This window comes from Argentina silus (genome assembly GCF_951799395.1).
Source record: "Argentina silus genome assembly, chromosome: 4".
NCBI lineage: Eukaryota > Metazoa > Chordata > Actinopteri > Argentiniformes > Argentinidae > Argentina > Argentina silus.
Genome location: NC_139658.1, coordinates 14,201,838 through 14,225,528, shown reverse-complemented (window position 1 = coordinate 14,225,528; position 23,691 = coordinate 14,201,838). Strand labels below are relative to the sequence as shown.

The 23,691-nt window shown below is 41.1% G+C and overlaps 1 protein-coding gene across 1 annotated transcript; it reads left to right on the top strand.

Annotated features, from left to right (window-relative positions):
- Window positions 1–294: 294 nt before the first annotated feature.
- pck1 (phosphoenolpyruvate carboxykinase 1 (soluble)) lies at window positions 295–4,182 on the top strand (the record flags this gene model as incomplete). The annotated part of the gene is made up of 9 exons (XM_083667593.1): window positions 295–518; window positions 948–1,132; window positions 1,267–1,470; window positions 1,659–1,846; window positions 2,118–2,280; window positions 2,619–2,843; window positions 3,127–3,258; window positions 3,435–3,530; window positions 3,725–4,182. 9 exons carry the CDS (start codon window positions 295–297, stop codon window positions 4,180–4,182), a joined length of 1,875 nt encoding a protein of 624 aa, XP_083523719.1.
- Between the last annotated feature and the right edge of the window lie 19,509 nt (window positions 4,183–23,691).

Below are 23,691 nucleotides of genomic sequence, written 5' to 3'. Positions count from 1 at the left end.
TATTACATTCAATTAATTCTATCAATGTTTTATGACATCCCCAAAACAAAATGTTTTTATTGATTTATTGTTTGATAGGTCTGCTAGTTTATTACTATGCAGTTTTATACATCATTACATACTACTTTGTATTAAAGTATTGGGGATCTTATCTTACTATCTCAGCTCAAACTATTATTGTATTATTGAACAACATAGTAAGATGTAAACTAATACAGTATGTTCCCAACTAATGTCCCAACCATCTCTCTCCTTTCTCATAGGAACACACACACACACACAACCAGCAGAACCATGCCTCCTCAGCTGCAGTCCCAAAACCACATGGGCCTCCGTGTGCTGCAGGGGGACCTGGGAGCACTCAGTCCTGCCATCAAGGAGTTCATAGAGAGCAATGTGGCGCTGTGCCAGCCAGAAGCTCTGCACATCTGTGATGGCTCAGATGAGGAGAACAATGCCATCTTGGCCCTGCTGGAAGAGCAGGGCATGATCAAGAAGCTGACCAAATACGAGAACTGGTAGGTTACCTTCACATATAGTTTCAATGACAGGGAGGTGATGTGTTAAGGTTTTGGGCCCCCTGATATTTCTTTGATACTAAATAGTAGTCTAGTGTGCTGGGCAGGGAATGGGGGAAGAAGCAAACTAATTAGAGGCCTAAAACATGATGTGCAAAATGAGTAGGATTATACTTAAAGACCACATATTCCTGTAATATTTCAGTAAAATTGCATTGCTAGATTTCTACACCGGCACTAGAGCCACGATACATACACAATGCTGTAATATATCTAGGTCAAGGTATATATATTCTCCTCCACATTTTGGGGACATTGGAGTAAACAATATGGTGACAGTTGACACAAGTGGCCTCACTTGGACTACTGGTACTATGGACTGATTTTGAAGGGTTACAATGATACAATGGTGTGGTTTCTCTCCCTCAGCTGGCTGGCTCGGACAGACCCCAGAGACGTGGCTCGTGTAGAGAGTAAGACCGTCATTGTGACTCAGAACCAGAAGGACACCGTGCCATCCCCGCGAGGAGGCGGCGTCAGCCAGCTTGGGCGCTGGATGTCTCAGGAGGAGTTCGACAAGGCCATGAACGAGCGTTTCCCTGGCTGCATGAAAGGTAGCTATTTAGATTTTATTCACCTGCCTGTCTAGTAATGATGTATTAAGGAAAATGGAATTGAGCGCATTGAGCTTCATCTCTCACACAACAGGGCACCTAATAAAAATAATCTTTACCTCCCTCTCTTCAAGGCCGTACCATGTATGTGATTCCCTACAGCATGGGGCCAGTGGGCTCCCCCCTGTCTAAGATTGGAGTAGAACTGACTGACTCTCCCTACGTGGTGGCCAGTATGAGGGTAATGACCCGCATGGGCAGGACTGTGCTCAGCGCGCTGGGTGGGGGAGACTTTGTACGCTGTCTTCACTCTGTGGGATGCCCCCTGCCAATCAAAAGTGAGAACTAATTTGTTGCCTGTTATAGTGGTTTATGATAGACAGATTAATTCTGTCATTCTGCTAAATGTTTGGCATGTTATGAAATACTTTTTTGAGTGTAAAAGAACATTAATTAAACAACAGCATATATGGCTATCCACTGTAATCTAAGATCTAAGTCAAACCTCTCTCTCTCTCTCTCTCAGAGCCCCTGGTCAATAACTGGCCGTGCAACCCAGAGCAGACCCTGGTCGCCCACATCCCCGACCAGAGACAGATTGTGTCCTTCGGGAGCGGCTATGGGGGGAACTCCCTACTGGGGAAGAAGTGCTTCGCTCTCCGCATTGCCTCCCGCATCGCCAAGGAGGAGGGCTGGTTGGCTGAACACATGCTGGTAAAGATAGATAACAACTATGGAATTATAGTTAAGGCTTGGTCATTATAAAGATAAATAACATACCTATGGAATTACAGCCTATGGTTAAGGCTTGGTCCTAATAAGGATAGATAGCAAATACATTGTCGTTAGTTTTACAAGTTAAACACAAAAGTATAGGTGGAGTATATTCTACTCTAATCCAGATTGATCAACCGGCGGAATTGTTGCAGTAGCTTGTTTAGTGCGAAAGGACCAGGTGGTAACTTTACTCTTTGTTGTTCTCCAGATCCTTGGCATTACAAACCCTGCCGGTCAGAAGAAGTACATAGCAGCTGCCTTCCCTAGTGCCTGTGGTAAAACCAACCTGGCCATGCTCAGTCCCACACTCCCTGGTTGGAAGATCGAGTGTGTTGGCGATGACATCGCCTGGATGAAGTTTGATGATGAAGGTAAGAGCTTGCTAAGTTTTTCCTCACTGATTAATTGAAGAGTTTTGTCTGTAAGATACAGTATATTTCAAAACTAAAAAAAAGAACTGTCTCCCAATCTTAAATCTTAGGGACAGGAGCATTTAGATTCTCTGTTACATTCATATGGTTCCACTGACTCTTTTGGCGGGAGCATGGAGCTCCTAACATTACAGTTGTGGGCAAACACATAGTGAACATAATAAATACTATATACTTTATATTAAGTGTCAATTGCTTTAGGTTAATGCATCTTCTGACCATTAAACAACTAAAAAAGCTCAACTGCGATAGTAATGCCCAACATCATCTGTCTGCAGGTAATCTTAGAGCCATCAACCCAGAGAATGGCTTCTTTGGTGTGGCACCCGGCACGTCTGTCAAGACCAACCCCAATGCCATGGAGACCATCTGCAAGAACACAGTGTTCACCAACGTGGCAGAGACCAGCGATGGCGGTGTCTACTGGGAGGGCATGGACCAGAAACTCCCTGAAGGAGTCACCATCACCTCCTGGAAGGGCAAGCCATGGACTCCCCAGGATGGTAGGTATCCACTAGCTTGGTGGTCCCCAAAAGGCTTGTCCCCACCAGCCTGATCTACACTATGGACATTTCTGTTCAGTCAATACAGGAGATTAATCGAATTTCCAAATGCAGTTCAAAACACCATTTAGTTTCAACTCGGATGTTTAAATTCTTGGTTTCAATTCACATTCTGGATTGACTGACTGAATTTAAATGGAATGCCACACAACTTGAATGTAGCATTGGCCTACGTAGCTGTGTATACTGATTTCATCTTTGTCCTTTGTTTGTTTTCCCGTAGGTGAACCATGTGCCCACCCCAACTCCCGCTTCTGCACTCCAGCCAGTCAGTGCCCCATCATCGACCCACAATGGGAGTCCGCTGAGGGCGTTCCCATCGAGGCCATTATCTTTGGGGGGCGCAGACCTGAAGGTAAGGAGTGATAGCATTATGGAATAGAATAGAATTAAATAGCATATAATATAATTCAATTCAACCTTTGGTGCAAAAGGGATAGATCCAACTCAGAATAAAATAGAATAGAGAGGTTTTTCTCTCAGCAATGATTAGAAATGCTGATTTTGACAGATCTCTCTCTCTCTCTCTAGGTGTCCCTCTAGTCTATGAGGCCTTCAACTGGCAACATGGTGTGTTTATTGGAGCAGCCATGAGATCAGAGGCCACAGCTGCTGCTGAACACCAAGGTGAGTTAAACTTTTAACTGACACCAAATCATCTTCAAGACAATGTAATTGGTTAACACAATTAGAAAGTGGAAGTTGGACAAAAAGCACACATTCAATCTGGTAACAATTTCACAAAATTGCAATATAACAATTATAATAACTGCCATTTCGAGAATGATTTTCAAAACTTTGTCTTCTCTCCGTCCCACCAGGCAAGGTGATCATGAATGACCCTTTCGCCATGCGACCCTTCTTCGGCTACAACTTTGGCCACTACCTGTCTCACTGGCTGAGCATGGCGGAGCGGGTCAATGCCAAGCTGCCCAAGATCTTCCATGTCAACTGGTTCCGCAAGAGCGCGTCTGGTGGGTTCCTTTGGCCTGGCTTTGGGGAGAACATCCGGGTCATGGAGTGGATCTTCCGGCGGATGAGCGGCGAGGCCGGAGCCATGCCCTCTGCAGTGGGCTACGTGCCCTCCCAGGGGTCCCTCAACCTGGAGGGGCTGGGAGACAGCATCAACCTAGAGGAGCTCTTTGGCTTGTCCAGAGAGTTCTGGCAGGAGGAAGTGGAGAAGATCAGGGCCTATTTTGACACCCAGGTTAATGATGACCTGCCCAACGAGGTCTCTAGGCAGCTGGAGCTCCTAGAGCATAGGGTGAGGCAGCTGTGAAGACAGAGAGAGAAAGAGAGCGATATGGAGAAACAAGGGAGAGAGAAAGTCACTTGAAAGTCAATAGTGTAGTGATAATTCTAGAATATTTCAGCTAGCTTATTTTAAAAGTAAAGAAACTTTTAAAAACAAGGTGTGGAGAAGCCTTTGTGCATGATACAGGATAGATATGTTTCTTCAAACTGTTGTCTGATCTCCTTGTAAGCTAGAAATCCTCCAACTTCAAATCTTAGCATCTTTGCAGACTGAACATAGATCAAGAATGTGTGGGAATAATCTTAGCTGTTCCAACAGATTAGTTGCTCCTCTCTAGTTTTATGCAGTCCAAATTGATGTCTGTGTTAATTAACAATAATCTCTTACGGTAGCACAATATCCAAAGCCATGTTTTTAAGCTTTGAATGCCATGTTGGTCCAGTATAATTGGAACACTGAACATTGTTATACCGTAATGTCCAACCTTATCTATCTATTATCTATTATCCCATGTACGTTATCTATTATCTATGATCTATTATCTATTATCCCATGTACGTTATCTATTATCTATTATCCCATGTACGTTATCTATTATCTATTATCTATTATCTATTATCTATTATCTATTTTCCCATGTATCTCAAATGTATGGGACTTTTCTTTACTGTTTGAGTTTTATTATGATTTTATAATTTATTTTTGTATTGCATTGCATTCCGCTGTTTTGCTGTTATCTAAAATATCATTAGCACAATAAACATTATTTAAACGTATGTTTTTGTATTCATGGGATTTTATATGGCAGGAGGGTTTAGAGAGAGAGAGGCATATACTGTACAGTACAGTAAGGCTCACATTTTCTAAATGTTTTACCCCTTACCTTCTATAGTAGATGGGATGAATTGTTACTTAAGAAGTTTGCCATAGCGTGACATAGTTACCTACATTTAGCCGCTAATATGCAAGTGATGTAAGAAGAGGCGTGAAACAGTCCCTTGTAACACTCCCAAACATCTCAGTTAGAATTCAGTCAAACTTGCACTGCAGAAAATGAAATTATAACCATATATCAGGTAATCGTTTGTATAATCTGACTATTTTATCTGTCATTGCTGAGGTCCACAGCAATGACAGGTTAAACTCCAGTGGTAGTTTCACTTCCTCATTTGGCAAAAATGCGTTCCAGAATGGAAAGGTGGGATTTGTTCCAGCCAGGGAAACCTACAGTACGTCACTCCCACTCCCACTCCCACAGGCAATTCCCTCAAACCAATGTCACGGCTTGAGACTTTTGGCTGAGATTTGGAACTTTACACCAAATTATAAACATTTACATATTTTTTTCAGACTGCAATCATAGACAATCATGGGTAAGCACTTGTTTTGGCAAACAGATACCAGTCCTTATTCCATTCATTACAATGAGCCCCATTCCTGATTCCATTCCATGCATTACAATGAGCCCGTTCTACGATTTCTGCCTCCACCAACCTGCACTATGTGACGTAATTGTGCTGTGTTTTTGGTTGGAGTCTCCTTTCTCAATTTTAGCACATCAATAATCTCTTACGGTATCACCTTTTTGACATATATTATAAAATGTATCACAACGGGAACACTCCCATGACACAAAGCCAGAGAACAATTTGTTCTTGCCAAGCAGGTTCACTCATACAAAATACTTTGGCCGGGATATACAGGTTATAATTCAAACCCCTTCCCTCCAGTTGTAGGTTTAGATACCACAGGGTGAAAACTAGCAAAGCTAAAACCTCTTTCATCCCCAAAGCAATCATGCACCTGAATAAGAAATTTGGACTGATGATGCACATGCACTTTATTAGCTTGGCACACCCCCTTACAGCACTTTAGCAGCCTACCTGCAATTTGCACAGACTTTAGCCTACTATGGATAGGCCTATTTGCGTACACTGGTGTATGTTGTCGTTGTCTTTTTTCTTGTCTGTTATGTTTTATGAACTGCTGCTGTCCAACATATTGCCTCTCTGAGGACACGAACGTTTCTGAACCTGAAAGAGTCTGAACCTGAAAGAGAATGTGGTGTGATTTTTGACTCCATCACATGTTTCTACAATTGTTCAGATCAATCATTGAAAAAGAGCACTGAGAAAAGGTGCCGGTTAGGGTTAGGGTTAGGGTTAGGGTTAGATGTAAGGAACAATGCCCTGGGTCGTCGGCCAGAGGGATAATGACGCAGCAGGATACAGATGGACAATTCACACGTTCATTGCATTTTTACATTTGACATTTTAGTAATTTAGCAGACATTCTTAAACACTGGTGGTGTAGCCAAGAGGTTTATGAGCATTGTTGCTCACTCTTAGGCAGAGAGGACACTGACCAAAACAGGTAGGAGGGGCTCTGAGGAGTCCAGGTTGCTGCCTGCTGATTGGTCAGTGGGTACTGTGTGATGGTTGTCGTGCAGCCCAGCAATCTATCAGAGGTCAAGGGGGCCAGAGGCCAGTGACAGGCAGACCCACCAGTGGGGGGGAAGGGCACGCTGTATTTCAGAATCCACATTACAGTATATATTGTGAGTCTATCCAACAAATGTTAAGCAGATCAGAGGGGAATTGAATTGTATTTGTGAACTTCTTTTCATGTTGTATTAGATTAACTTTGCTTAAAGGATACATTCAGATTTTTTAACCAAATCTCTATTTCTGATGTAAATGGGTATATACACTTTTTTGTGAATCTGTTTGGTTTTGAGAAACTTACCGGCACCAGCGATACCCTCATCAGACAATCAGCATTGGTGAACAAAGACTCAAAAAATGGCCAAATACATCAAACTGCAAAGCTCCCAGTGTAGGGATGCAGGTCATTAGTTAAATGTTGTACATATAAAATTGTGGCTATCAGAACTTTTCCCGAAAATAGATAATCATTTGTTTAAAAAAATCTGAACATATGTTCTTGTAATCTTTAACTTTTTGTAATTGCAATCAAAATTACAGGTGTTCTGGTGTTCAAATTAGTTCTTTATTACAGGTATACATCTATGTTTTATCTCCCAGTATAATCTATGATACATTATGTTGAATAACCCTTGAGATCTGATGTTTAGATCTGGTTCTACAGATCTGGCAAAAACTGCCCTACATTTCATTGATTGATTGAAAATCAGTCGGCACTTTTCCTACTGTATGACCAATCAAATTATGCAAGAGCCAGCTGGATCCCAACCAATATTTGCCCAGGGAGATAGTGAGCATACGTCAGCCTGCGCAGAGCAGCATTGCTCAATGCCAAAAGCACAGGCAATGCATCAAAGATGTGGGCTTATCACCAGTGGTGATAAGTAGTGGTGGGGTATTGCTGGCCACTCACCCCAGTGGGACGTCAGCAGTGACGAAAGCCGTGTGGAGGAGCCCTCAATGAATGTCCACACACTTGGTGTGTTCCATAAAGACAGAACGTTCACTGTTGTTCCAAGTGGATGTCAACTAGATCTTGGAGCTCATATGATATTTTTTTTCTAAAGGTCTTGTGTTTTCTAGAGGTTATGTGTGTTTTATGAAATCACTGTGGATATATTGGTTTTGTTTAATCTGAAATATTCTTAAGGTTCTTAACCTCTGTTCCCAAACCAAGCTTCTGGTTCAGGTAGAAAGGATCCAAACTGAGTTTGGCAAAAAAGATGGCACTTTGGTCCAGGAATAGTTCACAAAATGTGCTTCACCTGCAGTTTTATCCCAATTGTTTAACACTAGTTGTCCCAACAGAGGTCTAGGGGCGCGATGTGACACTTTATTATAAAATAACTCCGGTGTCTCCCCCTCCTTCCCTGACTTTTCCTAAATGTCTGTTTTTAACAATATCGTGTTGTTACAATTTCAAAATCACACAGAATAAAATCGGGAAGCATTTTCATGAATACCACACCTTTTTTTGATAGCTAACATGTCCAACGTCCTGAACCGCTATTCTCCTCACTGTTGCTTTACCATCATCCTGGTGAATAAAAACTGACCTTACAGTTAAGAATGGCTTACTGTTACAATGTAACGTCTCATCCTGTTTCTTAGTTTATGTTTGTCTGTTTCATGTTATTCATTTATTGTTTCCTGTTTATTTTTGTGTTACTCACCTTGCCTCTTGTTTCAGGCACTTCACCACCTGCCCTTGTGTATTTCCCACCTGCGTGATTGTCTACCCCACCCTGATTGGCTTTGCCTGTACCTCATAATCCTTCTCTGTGTATTTAGTCTGTGTATTCCCCTGTATCTGTGCCAGTTTGTCGTTGTACCTTCGTGTCATACGTCCCAGCATTTCCTAGTGAAGTATTCCTGGTTTTTGATCTCCAAGTGTGTTTTTGACTTTGCCTTTTTGCCTACCCCTTTTCGGATTATCTGCCTGCCTTTTTGAACTGCCTACCTGTGTACCAAACCCTGCTTTGCCTACCCCCTTCCTGGATTATCTGCCTACCCATTGACTGCCTACCAGTACCGAACCATTCTGAAAGTAAAGACTATTCTATTGGATTTAAGTTTGCGTCAGTTCCTTCTCCGGTGTCTCCTCGACCTCTGGACTCTGCATCTCCTGTTTCTCCGGAGCCTCCAGCACCTCCTAGGTTTCCTGTCTCCTCACGCCTTCTGGTTTCATTGGACTCCGAATCTTTCCAGTGTTCCCTCCTGTTACCTCAACCTTAAGGAGGTATTCAATAAGACCCAAGCTACCTCTCTGCCTCCTCCTTCGTCACAGTGTTACCCCCCTCGGAAGTTAACACCACCGTTCTGACAGTGGTGGACAAGTTTTCTAAAATGGTGCAGTTCATCCCTCTGCCTAAGTTGCTGTCCGCCAAGGAGACGGCGGAGGCAATGTTGGTTCATGAGTTCCGTATCCATGGATTCCCTAGGGATGTGGTGTCAGATCGGAGGCCACAATTCATCTCTCAGTTCTGGAAGGTGTTCTGCTCGCTTCTCGGTGCCACCGTCAGCCTCTCCTCTGGGAACCACCGCCAGTCCAACGGCCAGAGCAAGCGGCTCAACCAGGGACTGGAGACCTGCCTTCTGTGTCTCGTGTCCCAGAACCCAGCCACTTGGAATAAACACCACCTCTGGGTGAACTCTGCGGAACCAAGCATTCGTATGGGCAACAATTAAATCTCTTTAGGTATGAGACTGAGTGACCGTATTGTGCTCTTGCTGATCGTTTTAATTAGAGGGTATGCAATGAAAATATGTTTCTGTTATCTACTAATCAACTGCACACATTGCATGCAGAGGAATGGAGGCTTATTGCGTCTACAAAAATGTGTGTCTTCAAACCGTTCTCAAGTCGAGTATGCCCACAACACCCTGCAGGGGTTTGCTTCTGGTCTCTCCCCCTTCCAGTGCACCTACAGGTACCAGCCGCCACTGTTCCCGGACCTAGAGACGGAATATGGCTGTCCACTCGGGACCTCCGCCAACGAATGGAGTCCCGCAAACTGGCTCCCTGGTTTCTGGGTCGCTTCCCCATCTCTAAAATTATTAACCCTGTTGCTGTGCAGCTCAGATTTCCCAGTTCCCTGAGGGTGCATCCTACCTTTCACATGGCCAGGGTCAAGCCGGCGAAAGAGAGTCCGCTGGTTCCTGCATCCATGCCCCCCCACCCCCCCAGGTCATTGATGGAGGACCGGTATATACGGTTAAGCGGCTCCTGGCAGTTCGTCGTCGAGGTCGGAGCTGTCAGTACCTGGTGGACTGGGAAGGGTACGGGCCTGAGGAGAGGTCTTGGGATCCCACCAGGAACATCATGGACCCTGACCTTATCCGGGAGTTCCACCAAGCCCATCCTGATATGCCTCATCATCCTTCTCAGTGTATTTAGTCTGTGTGTTCCCCTGTCTCTGTGCCACTTCATCTTTGTACCTTTGTGTCATACATCCCAGCATTTTTTTTTATTATTCCTGGTTTTTGATCTCTGAGGGTATTTTTGACTTTGCCTTTTTGCCTACCCCTTTTCGGACTATCTGCCTGCCTTTTTGATCTGCTTACCTGTGTACCAAACCTTTTTGAAAGTAAAGACTACTCTATTGGATTTAAGTTGTCTCTGAGTCGTGCATTTGAATCTTTTGCTTCCGAGTACTCCTGCCATTACAACAAACTCCAGTAGCCAGCCACCTATTAAGACTACGCTTGCCTAGTCTAGAGGGCTAAGGCTGCCTAGTAGTTTGGTAAACTAGCCTGTATGTTTTGACTTGAGTTGTAAGAGCATGCGGACCGTGCTGCATATGATGTAACCTGGGGAGGCAGTTGGCTACTCACCAGGATCCAGACAAGCTCCGTCGAGACACCACAGTCGGCCAGCCCAAGCGGATGATGGTGTTCACAGGGTGACAAATGATAATACATAACACGCAGAAGAATCCCAAAGTATATGTCCAATTTAAGACACGAAAAAAAATCCTGCGTTCTCCGACGACCACTGAAAGAAGAAGCGATTTTTTTGTCCACTTTAAACATCTTTTACTTTAGCAAATTACATTGTATAGACATTCTTGCATAAATGTATAATTATAATTACACATAAAAAATGTGTAATTTCATTACATGTCATTATTGCTTCAGATTTGGGTTCTGTTTTACTTATTATCAAGCACTGGCACTTCACATTTGTTTCTTTACAGTAGGGTATGTGCAGTTGCACCAATTATGTCTGTCAATATGTTATATTCTCTGTCAGCTCTTTAAAATACAAAATTCTAATGATTCTTTAGTCCTGACTAAACAAAACCAGTTCATTCTACTTTGTATGATATTGATCGAATTCAATGATTACACTGTTACAGTAATGTCAACAAATGGAAGTCCCCTGACGTCACTCTGGGTACGTTCGTTAACAATGAGTGCCCGGGGCTTCTAGTGTTAAACTAAGGGTTCATGTGGTGTTACAGTTTCATGATATAGTATGGTTTCTTTATGATGATTATGATGTATTTAAGGAATGTTTTTATGATGCGTATCTTTTGAAGGTATATTTGCTGTACTGTATTGTAAGTTGTGGTACTTTGAAGGCCTCTTGACCAAAATGTCAGTGATTATTAAACAGTGATTTTTTGCAAGTAAACAGTGTTGCATGGAGTTTTTCCTTACAGTTTCATATGTTTTCTCTACTCCGTTTGCACCTGCAGCTTGTGAACATATTCTACAGTGATGTTGGTTTGCTTTTAGAACATAACCACAACCCTATTCCATAGTCATTCTATGGTTCTCTCCCAGCCTTCAGGGACTGGGGAATGCCTACATTGCAACTCTTTCAGATATTGATGTCAGGTACATTATATGCAATTGAAAATTGGCACAGGTAATTTAGCTATTGAGCACTGTTCCTCAGTAGAACAGGAAAATGATACTTTGACATCTGGCCAGTCGTCCTCTATTGTACAGCGAGTTCATAAAAACAAGCATTGTTATTGGCAGAGAGCCGTTCGAAGCTGTGATGTAATACATTAATGTCAGATTAAACCTGTTACTGTGATATTCCTACACCGCTTTAGATTTGTGTATCACATTCCCTTGACAACATTTGTAGTTTTGGGAACTATGTATATTTCTCAGTGCAGGGCAGAAACCACCACAATACTTAAAGAATTGTTTTCTTGTCACAATTTTGGGATTTATTACGTAACCGTGTAAAAGCAATAATAATATAATCATTATTGTTTTTTAATTGCCTTCTCTCAATGAATGAACAGGATTTACAAACTTCCAGCCTCTCTTGGTACAAACATTATATAACATTATATAACAGCATGGTTTGAGTGGTTTATAACTGATATGGCTTATCGCTCCAGTCATTCTTTCGCGGTGGTTTTGTAAGATCAGTCTGCGTTTATGACTGCTCTGTACTCTTTAAGTACTGGTACAAGATATGCTGCGATACATAACTAATATATAGATAATTATATACATAAATAATATCTGCTTGAGTCAGGCCCGGAGAGATGAGGGGGCTTGAGGGGGCTTGAGGGGACTAACTATTGCCATAATAACTTTGACCAAGCTGAAACATCTTTTGTCAAGTCATTTAATCCGCTACACAACGGTCTGTCTCAAGATCCCTTTGTTGCTCATCCCGCCTCCAAAAAGTAAGTAAGGGGTGCAGGGGGGTGTTAGGTTTGGGCATGTATAGCTGCCACTAGAACTTACTAACTTGTTTTAATTAATGATTGGAACTGCTGACGGCAGCAGCAGAATGTATTCTGAAGTGTACAGAAACACCTTGTCTGCTCGAGTGTAAGTAAATGCCTCCAAATTCACGGTGCTTCATCATACAGTATGACAATGAGCCAAAACATATTGCCATAGCAACTACTGAGTTTTTCAGAGCCATGTTAATCTTCAGATTTAAATCCAATTGAACATGCATTTCATTTACTGAAAATAATTAATTTCCATACAATTGTTGGCAAAAATACCTCAAAACAAACAACAATTGAAGATGGCTGCAGTACAGGCCTGGCAGAGCATCACCAGAGAAGATACCCAGAGAAGAGTCTGGTGGGGTGCATTAGTCCCATAACATGAACCGTTTAGACTGGTTGAGACTGGCTGGAAAGTCATACGTTTTTAATGAACCTTTTTATTTATTTACTCATTTTACAAATGGCAAATAAAGTAAACTTGAAAATAGATTGCATTGTGTCAGAAGATCTTATGGATATTACTTGTAGTGAGTAAAAGATTGATTAGGCCTATGGTTTAATATTACAGTTTAGGATGATAATTCCTTAGTCAACGTCACACAAGGAGTTAAAGCTGCAATCCGTCATTGGTGAATCTAGGGAATTAGCTGACCCACCACTTGTGGTACACAACATGGAAAACATGATGTTTCACTTTAGTATAAGTAATAAAGAGACTGTTAAGCAATGTGACTGCCCTCAAAAACCATGTTTTCTGTGTTGTTTACCTCGAGCGTTAGGGCAGGCAAGACAGATTGCGGCATACATACAAAACATACAAAAAGCTTGAAGAAAAAAGCTCAGATCAGTTATGTATCCGATATGAAAAATCCTCCTATATTTTCTCAAATTAAGTCACTGTGACCAATTTTAACACTGGAGCTCTGGGCCCTCATTATTAACCAAAGTATCCAGATTGACGTCTGAGACCTATTTGTTGACAGGAGTGTAACAGTGTAATTATTGAATTAGATCAATATATAAAAAGTATAAAAGTCCACAGACAAATCTGTCGGCTCTACGCTCCACCATGCAAAATACATTCATGCACACACACACACACACACACACACACACACACACACACACACACACACACACACACACACACACAGACAGACACACACACACACCCATGGGAGAATTTGTTTGTCTCATCCATTATCCACATTATTACGCATTGACTGCCCACTTTAGGTATTATCAACATCACTGTCCTTTAAGCAGACACACATACTGTAGCCTAAATACACACACGGGAGGAGATTTCAAACAATGCTCCTTGAAAACAAGGTCTAAATAGATAGAGAAAAACTGTGTTTTGACATACGGGTGTCTCTTTTTCGGAGGCTGGGTGTGCGCTTGCTTCTATTTACATGTAATCGGCATTGATAATGCAAATAATGTTACTGTTAATACATATATACTGCTTATACTGCACTGCCTATACAGCTCATATGCTGCTTATACTGTTCATACTGCATTCTATTTATTCTGCTTATAATGTTACTGCTAATACATATACTGCTACACTGCACTACTTATACTTATACTGCACTACTTATACTGCACTACCTGCATATATTGTTCACACTGCACTTTTCTGCTTTTTTGCACTTCTGGTTAGACGCTAACTGCATTTCCTTGTCTCTGTACTTGTACTCTGCACAATGACAATAAAGTTGAATCTAATCTAATCTAATAACTTGAAATGTTACAACTTATAACTTGAATTAAATTGTAATAATGCTATAAACATATATTAAAATCATTAAATAAAATCATCAATAAAACATTTAGGAAATGTCAGGGAAGAAGGAGGGCATGGGTTTCACAATGGAGTTGAATTATTTCCAATGGAGTTGAATTATTTTATTCTTGTGTCACATCACGCCTGTGGACATCCGATTGGTATGACTTGTGTTAAACACCAGAAACCTCTTTTGAATCTTTTTAAGGGAAACATTTTTACCCATGTTCACACAGACCATAATGTGTTAGGTAATATCTACATCCTTACCAAGGACAGGTTTAAATTGTTTGTTCTCTCTAGAGGATAGTAAAGCAAACGAATGATTTGTTTGTACCCGTTGCTGAATGCTGTAATGCTGAATTACAAACTGTAACCCCTGAGTGAGACAGGTCAGTGATACAGAACACAGCTGATAAAAAACATTGTGCTCACTATCTTTTGGGTCACTCGTTTCTCAATGCATGGTGACAGAGAGGAAAATGGAGGATAGGTGAACTTTGGGGGCCAAAATAACTTACATACAGAGGGTTACCCATAAAATAGCGTCAGCATGTGGCCAAAAAGAACCATACCCCTCTCATAACCCTTTGCATGTTTGGAACATTTCATGACTCTGAGTGAATCCGTGAATCAAGATGTAAATACAGTGCATTTGGAAAGTATTCAGACCCCTTCACTTTTTCCACATTTTGTTATGTGCCTTATTCTAAAATGGATTAAATTATTTTTTTCCTCATCAATCTACACACAATACACACAATACCCCAGAAATACATACAATGGTCGTACCTGTATGAAAAACAAAGTGATTGTCCTCGTTTATATTTGGAGTCAAAGGACAAACCTCAACTCTAAGATATTCAGACTTGACAAGACTCTCAACATAAAACAATGTAGAGAATCCATAAATTAAATTAGATTAATCCATAAACTAACCCTAATCCTAACCCTAACCCTAACCCTTGCAGAAACAGACTGGGAGGGCTATTTATTCTGCATCCACACGTGCAACTGGTCACGTTTCTGGTGTAAGAGTAAATACTGCCATCTAGGGTTTAGAGATGGTTAACAGGAAATGGATATATTATTTTACGGATGTACTTTAGGCCTACGTATGAGTAATATAGCAGACGCTCTTATCCAGAGCGACTTAAAATAAATAGCTACATTCATCTAAAGTAAGTGAACTATACATCACGGTCATCACAAGTAAGACTTTCTATAATAATAAATGCCACAAGCAGTCACAGTGGTAGAGCTGAGAACAATTTAATTGAATGTTCACCTTAATTTATTGAACTTTAGACAACTACCTAAATTGATTTGCTATGTATCCCTAAATAGCGACCAATTGTGTTGAGGTTTGCAGGCTAACGGTGTCGACATGTGCAGTCCCCTGTCTTATCTCTGCACCCCCACACGCTCTCAGCCAGGGCCACACCAACCAGGCTTTTGACAGCCAGGCTCGTCCCCTGGTTTGCCTGATTGTGTACCAACTGAGCCAAGAGAGGAGTCGCTCTCAAAGAGAACATGAGGGTTGGGGCATATCTGGAGCCATCGTTAATCTGAAATTAAAAGGTAACATCAGAGGGGAATGCAAGGTGAGACAAGAATTGGACAAATTCAACTGAGTGTTGAAGGTCATGGACTAAATGCTAGAGTAAAACTAGCAACAATCACCGTCATTTATTTAATGTATAGATTCTCTACCATCTCTCTCATCCTCACCATGCTCGCCCTCACCTTCTTCAATGTCTCCCTCTCCTGTTCTAGCTTCTCTTTTTCCAGGCTCAGTTTAACTCTTTCTTCAGCCTCCATCACCAGGGCCTCCCTCCTCTTGACCGCCTCGATCTCTTTCTCCATCTGTTTCTTATCCTTTTCAAATTTCTCCTTCTCCTTCCACATCTTGAGCATTTCTCGCTCCACATCCTGCCCGTCTCTTTTGATTTTCATCCACTCCTTCTTTATCATATGCATCTCTGCTTCGACCTTCTCTGTCTTTCTAAGCATCTCCTTTGAGGTCTCCCTCTCCTGCCCTAGCTTCTCCTTTTCCTGGCTCAGTTTAACTCTTTCTTCGGCCTCCATCACCAGGGCCTCCCTCCTCTTGACTGCCTCCATCTCTTTCTCCATCTGTTTCTTGGCCTTGAGAAATGTCTCCTTCTCCTTCCACATCCTGAGCATTTCTTGCTCCACATCCTGCCCGTCTCTTTTGATTTTCATCCACTCCTTCTTTATCATATGCATCTCTGCTTCGACCTTCTCTGTCTTTCTAAGCATCTCCTTTGAGGTCTCCCTCTCCTGCTCTAGCTTCTCTTTTTCCAGGCTCAATTTAACTCTTTCTTCGGCCTCCATCACCAGGGCCTCCCTCCTCTTGACTGCCTCCATCTCTTTCTCCATCTCTTTCTCCATCTGTTTCTTTGCCTTGAGAAATGTCTCCTTCTCCTTCCACATCCTGAGCATTTCTTGCTCCACCTTCTGCCCGTCTCTTTGGATTTTCACCCTCTCCTTCCTTATCATATTTAACTCTGCCTCTGCCTTCTCAGCCTTTCTAAGTATCTCCTTTGAGGACTCCCTCTCTTTCTCAATCTCCATTATGAGGATCTTGATCCCACTGTCCATCTCCTCCCTCTCCCTATTGAACTCATTCCTGTCCTCCTGCAGTCTTTCTGCCTTTCTGGCCAGGATCTCCTCCTCCCTCTGCCTAACTTTTTGGTCCCTTCTCTTTTGTTTCTCATATTCCTCTATCTTTTTCTCAAACTCTGTCTTCTCTGTCTTAATCCTCTCATGCTCCTTCCTGATATCCTCAATACTCATAAATATTTCCACATCCATCGTTTTTATGCACCTACAGTAGATCGAATACAAACAAAAATGATTGAAAGAATCTCAACACATCCATACTATAATGCAACAGCAATGTCAGAAAGTTTCCCCAAATTAGAATGGGATAACAATCTTTGAGTTTACCCTTCTGAATCAGTCAACAAATACCAGTACACCAATTGGCAGCAAAGAAATCTTATTATCTGTAATGTGCCTTCGGCTGGCGTCATAATGGGTTTGGAATGACTATAGTGTGTGTGTTCATTATCATGGTAATTCACTGCCTAACAACTCTTATCAGCATTCAATGCAATGGTTCGAAGTGACTTGGTCCTGTCAGAGGCCTATGTCAGCAAAAGCTTCCAGTATGGGTTGGCTGGCTATGTTTGTTGACACGCTTTGAAATATAGCCTACAATTTTGGTCAACAGGTCGAATATCAGTGGCCATATAATGGGCACATTTTATTAACTGGAATCGGCCTGGTACAGGTATGTGCCTATAGGCTAATAAGCAGAAGACCTCTGCAAAATTAAAATAGCCCTAATTCTTTTTTTTAAATATGTTTTTAGGGCATTTCTGCTTTATTGGGATAGAGACAGTAGAGATTGACAGGAAGGATGACATGCAAGATAGGTTGAGGGTCGGAATTGAACCAAGAACCTTGCGATTACATGGTAAACGATTAGTGTGCTACGCCACTAAGCGCCCCAAATAGCCCTAATTCAATTTATGCATTTGGGTCTCTAATAATAATAATAATAATAAAAAAATATATATTTTATTTGGAATGTGCTTTACATTTGTAGCCTACAATTTCAAAGCCTGTGCAGTTGAGTGCAATAGACACACAAACAAAAACACAAACAAAACACTAATAACAACAAGAGGACAAGGCCTAAAGGAAGGCCTGTCTAAAGATGTGTTTTTAGGCCTGATTTGGAGGAGGAGAGCATATATCTGCATATATGCACACTTATACTGCTCATATACTGCACTACCTGTATATATTGTTCACACTGCACTTTTCAGATTTTTTGCACTTCTGGTTAGACGCTAACTGCATTTCGTTGTCTCTGTACTTGTACTCTGCACAATGACAATAAAGTTGAATCTAATCTAATCTAATATAGAAATATCCAACGCTGAATTCGACTTAATGGGAATATCATCTCCTAGTGACAGATATCTCTCAGTGACATTTTTGCGCGTCCCTTGTCCAAATGCTGTAAAGGTTGTAGGCCTATGCCGTCTAAAATATTTACAAATACAAGTGTTATAAAACTATACTATATGTCAACTATACTACATCTCTGGACTACATTATCTTACCTCAGTCAGTAGGCTGTGTATAAACGCCGAATCTTCCGGTTATAATCTATTGTTATCTCTTTATATCTCACTCTGGTAATACTGATTGCACAGGTTCAGGTTGTGTCTTGGTTCGTTATGCCACTGAACTAAAAGTTCAAGAACTCTGTGTATTATTGCAGAACATTCTCAATTCTGTGTACATATCAACGTCATAATGATACCAATAGCAACGCAATTTGGGTGGAATCCTAACTCCAAATCCGCGCGCGTAAATCTTGCATTCATGTCAATGGGAAATTGATTCGATTTACGCGCGGATCTCGAGTTATGATTCTACTGCGATACACATTTAAGTTTAAGTTCATTTGAATTTATAGTGCATTTTACCCACACCATACAGCTTATACAAAAGTAGCCTACAAGACAAATACAACATTTGAAAACACATAGAATCAAATTTGGGGATATACAGGTTTTTTTTCTTTCAAATTCATAAAGTACATAAAAAAAACCAACCAACCAAAAAAAACAACTGTGAATGGACCAGTGTGTTGTCTCGACAGTAGAGGGTCTGGGTCGCTGCGTAGTTCAGCTCCCACACCCAGACCTACCACCGCAGTGTTAGTATGTTGTCACAAGTGTTTGTGTGTTTAAAAAAAAAACAGGGATAAAATCTCCAGGGGATATACAGTCGGAATATACAGTAGCCTCCATGGATATAAAGTAGCCTACATCATATAAGTGGTATAGAAAGATAGGTGTGGGTTTTTTGCCTGGATTTGAAAACTGAGACTGATTTAGCCTCCCTGACATGGATTGGCAGACTATTCCACAGCAGAGGAGTTCTAGGTGAAAAGGCCCTGCCACCTGCCGTTTGTTTTTGTTCCCGACGATGAAATGACTGCGTTATACTGGTGGAGCGGGTGATATGACGACATTGACGGGTACGTTCACGTTTGTGCACACTGCACCCTGGTGTACCGCCAGCGTTAGGCTCTATACACGTTTTCAAATGTGCTGTCAGCTGAACTTTTCCAGAAGGAATGCTCAAACTGCACCTCTGTCCTCTCTATTGCCAACATACGTGACCGTCTAAATACCCGATGAAAACCAACTACTCCACCGAAAAGCTAGCAATAGATGGCACGGATAGGGGTGTTTGAACATGAGGAGTGAGTTTACCATATCAACTCGGTTACACAGCTACCACCCTACTTCACACGATGGATGGCGCAGAAACGCGATGGGTGTGCTGGATTGGCAAATGTTTTTGCTGTATCACTTGAATTCATGGTTGCAAACACAGTAATGGATTTTAAATATGTTTTCTTTATGAAGATATTCCTTCTGGCCACCCATCGACTGTGCTTTCCCCTCTCATTCAACGTCTCCCTAGGCGTCAGGGTAGCATTCCTAAGCAGTTTTGTTCCTCTACATTTGCTCAGTGTGTAGTGACAACCTGACCAATAGTTTGTAATTGATTCCTGTTCAAATCAGGCACCCTACCAACAAAGACAGGGTTATTCATTCCGAAATCACATGAACTACAGTATTACCCTTGCACTCAGATGGACTTATTGAGTAACTTCTTTTTATAAATGTTTGCATTCAAGCTAATTTTAGGAGAGCCACAGCAAGTGGAGTGTGTACACTTTGGAAACAGGTTTTCTCTTCTCTGTGATAATAAATAATTAAAAAAATGTTTAGAAAGCTGTGTAGATCAGTGGGGAAAACATCATAATTGATTGTATTTCAAACTCAGATTCTGAGGCAAAACCTGAAAGTTGTGCAAGGGGGTGACAAGAAAGGGAAGCTTGTAAGCTTGTTATGACTAAAGCAATGGTTTTTGAATAAATCCAACCAGGCATCTCTCAGTACTGTTCTCTCTCCCCACAATGATGTATGATAAAAGCTTGCTCCCTGCAATTGCAATTGCAAATCCAAGTGCAATTGCTCACAACTGAAGTTTTCTATGATGTGATATGAGGTTTCCCTCAATGTGCAGGCACTATGGATGGGAGCCACATCCCCATTATTGCACCTCCGGGGATCATCTGTTTATTACATACTATGCAATAATTATAAACTTTTATAGGCTATGAAAAGAATGTGAAAGAATGACTGACTTGAGCTTGGCTCTCTAGGTACTTGTATCTCCAACACGATATCTTTGCAAAACATCCTTATGCTATGACTAGGCAATGTCCTATTATGTCGACAGCTGAGGTAAATAATAATAATAATAATGCATTAGCAACAACTTACATGGTGTTTAGGCAGTATTAGTATTATTCCTATGCAAATCAGAGACCCTATAAAAAATATATTTATTCCAAAATTACATTAACTATTATCCTTGCATTAAGATGGACTCAATTCAACTGATTGATTTGTTGATGACATTTTTTGCATTTTAGCTAATTTTAAGAGTGTCATAGCAAAGGTTCTGAATACTTATGTACATGAGGTATTTCTGTATTTCAATTTTAATAAATTTACAGAAATTTCTAAAAACCTGTTTTTGCTTTGTCATTCTGGGGTATTGTATGTGGATTGATGGCAAATTGTTTTAATTTAATCCATTTAAAATTGAGTCTATAACACAACAAAATGTGGAAAAAAGTGAAGGGGTATGAATACTTTTCAAAGGCACTGTACTCTAACTATTCCCAGTTTAGTACTCTGGTTCCCTCTTAAATGTAACTGAGCACATTTAAGAAGGACCCAGTTATGTTGGAATGTAAAAGTCAACAAGCACAAATGAGCAGACCTTTCTTTATATAAAAATGTTTTATTTGTTTAATTGGGTGCTTATTGAAATGTATCAGATTCAGAGCATGTTCTGTGATAGACAGTGTCTCCTGTTATTATCAAATAGAGAAACAAACCCAGTAACACTTTAAGGATCCAATATAAATTAAAATAAACAATATTGATACACATAATAAGCAAGTTTTGTCCACAATAGTAGGCATCTATATTTACTGCAATACATCTCGGCATGGGACATGCTATAGATAATAGAACTGATTTCATATAGACATAACATTACCTCTTCATCAGTACACAAAGCGTAATAACAAAATAAGCACCAGAATAGTCTGTTTTTCTGTACAATTAATAAATTGCTAGTTTAGTAGATATGCTTATACTGCAACCATAGTGTTTTGCATCATCACCATGTTTTCTTTAAAAGACGTGATTGTGACGCTGATTTGAAGGGCAACACAAACAGAGCAACAGAATGGAAAAACTGTCAACAAAAAGGAACAGGACAATGTTCAAGTCATTCCGACTCTTTTCACAGTCTAAAGAGTCTTGTTAGGATGATTCCTTCTTTGGAAATGCCTTTTTACACTCTGATAGCCTCCACTATAACTTATGGATAGAAGCGTCTGAGTAAGCCACTAAAGCATGAACTCAGGAGAAGGTAATGATTACAATGCACCACAGTCATGGACAAACTATATACAGGACAGGTACTGCAGACTGTGTTGTATTATATAAACAGGACAGCTACTGCAGACTGTTGTATTATATAAACAGGACAGGTACTGTAGACTATGTTGTATTATATATACAGGACAGGTACTGCAGACTGTGTTGTCGTCACACAAAACTGGGACCGTCCCTTCCAGGCTTCACCCATTTGGTCAACTTTAGTGCCTTACGTTCTTATCCATACCTACTGTATTCGTATGCATGCAGTGGAGTTGGAAATGATCCTCTTATGATAGAAAATGGAGTCAATTCTCAATTATATTTCTTTTTTTGGTATTGCAAATAACAAGGGTTATGATTTTGTTTTTCAAGTGAAAAAGGCAACAGAATCCAGAGCAAATTGGACTGTAATGCATAACAAACACCACAGTCTCCACCACAGCATCCTCAAAGGCACAAATCTAGAAACTGAGCAGGTGGTGGAGATGGGAATCCAGGACAGGTGATTTCAGTATGTAGATGGGTAGATAATATGGCAGATTGTTACCCACCCAGGTGCACTCTACCTATAGCTGAGAGGATTGGATAGGTGGAAGCAATACGCGAGTAGCTCCATCTGGTCCTCTGATAGGTCAGGTGGGATTTGTCAGATTTCTTACACCTATCCAATCATCTCAGGTCTTGGGATTCAGAGTCCAACTGGTCTGGGAGACTGGAATTGGAGGGAGGGAAGGTGAAGGTTCCTCCACAGAGTGATGCTGTTGAACCTTACCCCCCATCTGCTACTTCTCTTTCTGTCTTCAAAATGGTGCCCCAAAAACTAGAGGCACATATGACTACATTAATATCCTCCATAGTGAAGACATCACTGGGGGTACAAAGATATGACTCTGGCATCTGATTACATGACATGTGGTCTGATTCCTTTCCCCCAGTAGTATAAGAAATAAGGTGGAAACTCCCGCAAGCCCATTTTTAACCAATCAAATGCTTTTAAAGGAAGACAGTTGGACTGTAGTCTTTGAACCTCTGTCTTATCAGTTTGACTGAAGTGCAAAATCCTCAGTGTTCCTGGATTCACCCAAACAAAGTGATGTTTAACCAGGTGCTTGCCGTTGTCTTGACACACAAGGGCAGATAACACCTGGTGATCAGCCAGTGGAGTAGTATGTTCTGTTATTCATTTCCAAGTTATAGAGCAAACCCCTTACACAAGTGTACAAAGAACTTGAGGAAAATTACCTATTTGTTTTAAAGAAAGAAAATGAACAGCAATAATAATAAAGTTAACAACACATAAAAACAACCATTACATATCTCTAAGTTAAACAAGGACTACATTATCAAAAGGCAAATAGTAGGTATATTGCAACACTCTCTGCGACATCTAGAACATCGTCATCACTATCATCATCATCATCATCATCAACTCATCTCGGTCAGACATTTGAAGGTCGGTCTGGGCATATTGACACCTCAGACGGAGCCCAGTCTGTCATCACAGTTAGGCACACAAACACTGAACGTTTCCAAGGGGACCAACAGCCAGACAATCACAGCACAGGCATCTCTATGGTACAGGAAGAGCTCATTTCAGACAGGGATAGGGGACCACTGGGGCATACCATTTGGGATTTTCAGGATTGTTTGTTTTGTGTGAGTGCTCGTGTGTTGCTTAAGCCTGAGCACCCAGTCTAAGACTTGAGTTGATTAACAGCCAAGGCGGGGCAGTGTACATTAACAACACTGCCCCGTGAAGGGGAGAGAATATGAGAATCATTGAAATGTACACTGCTGTAAAGCTTAAAGAAGTGCACCTCAAGAACAGATATGTTGAAAAGTGGCACCGTTATTTCAGCTCCATCAATTCAGGAGGCGAGTTGAAATTCATGAATTGAAAATCCTCACTACTAGTCATAAATGGCACTTTTCAACTCCTGAACTGGAATGTTCAATCTGTCTCCTAAAATTGACTCAATAGAGAGAATTGAGGCCAACCCTGGAGC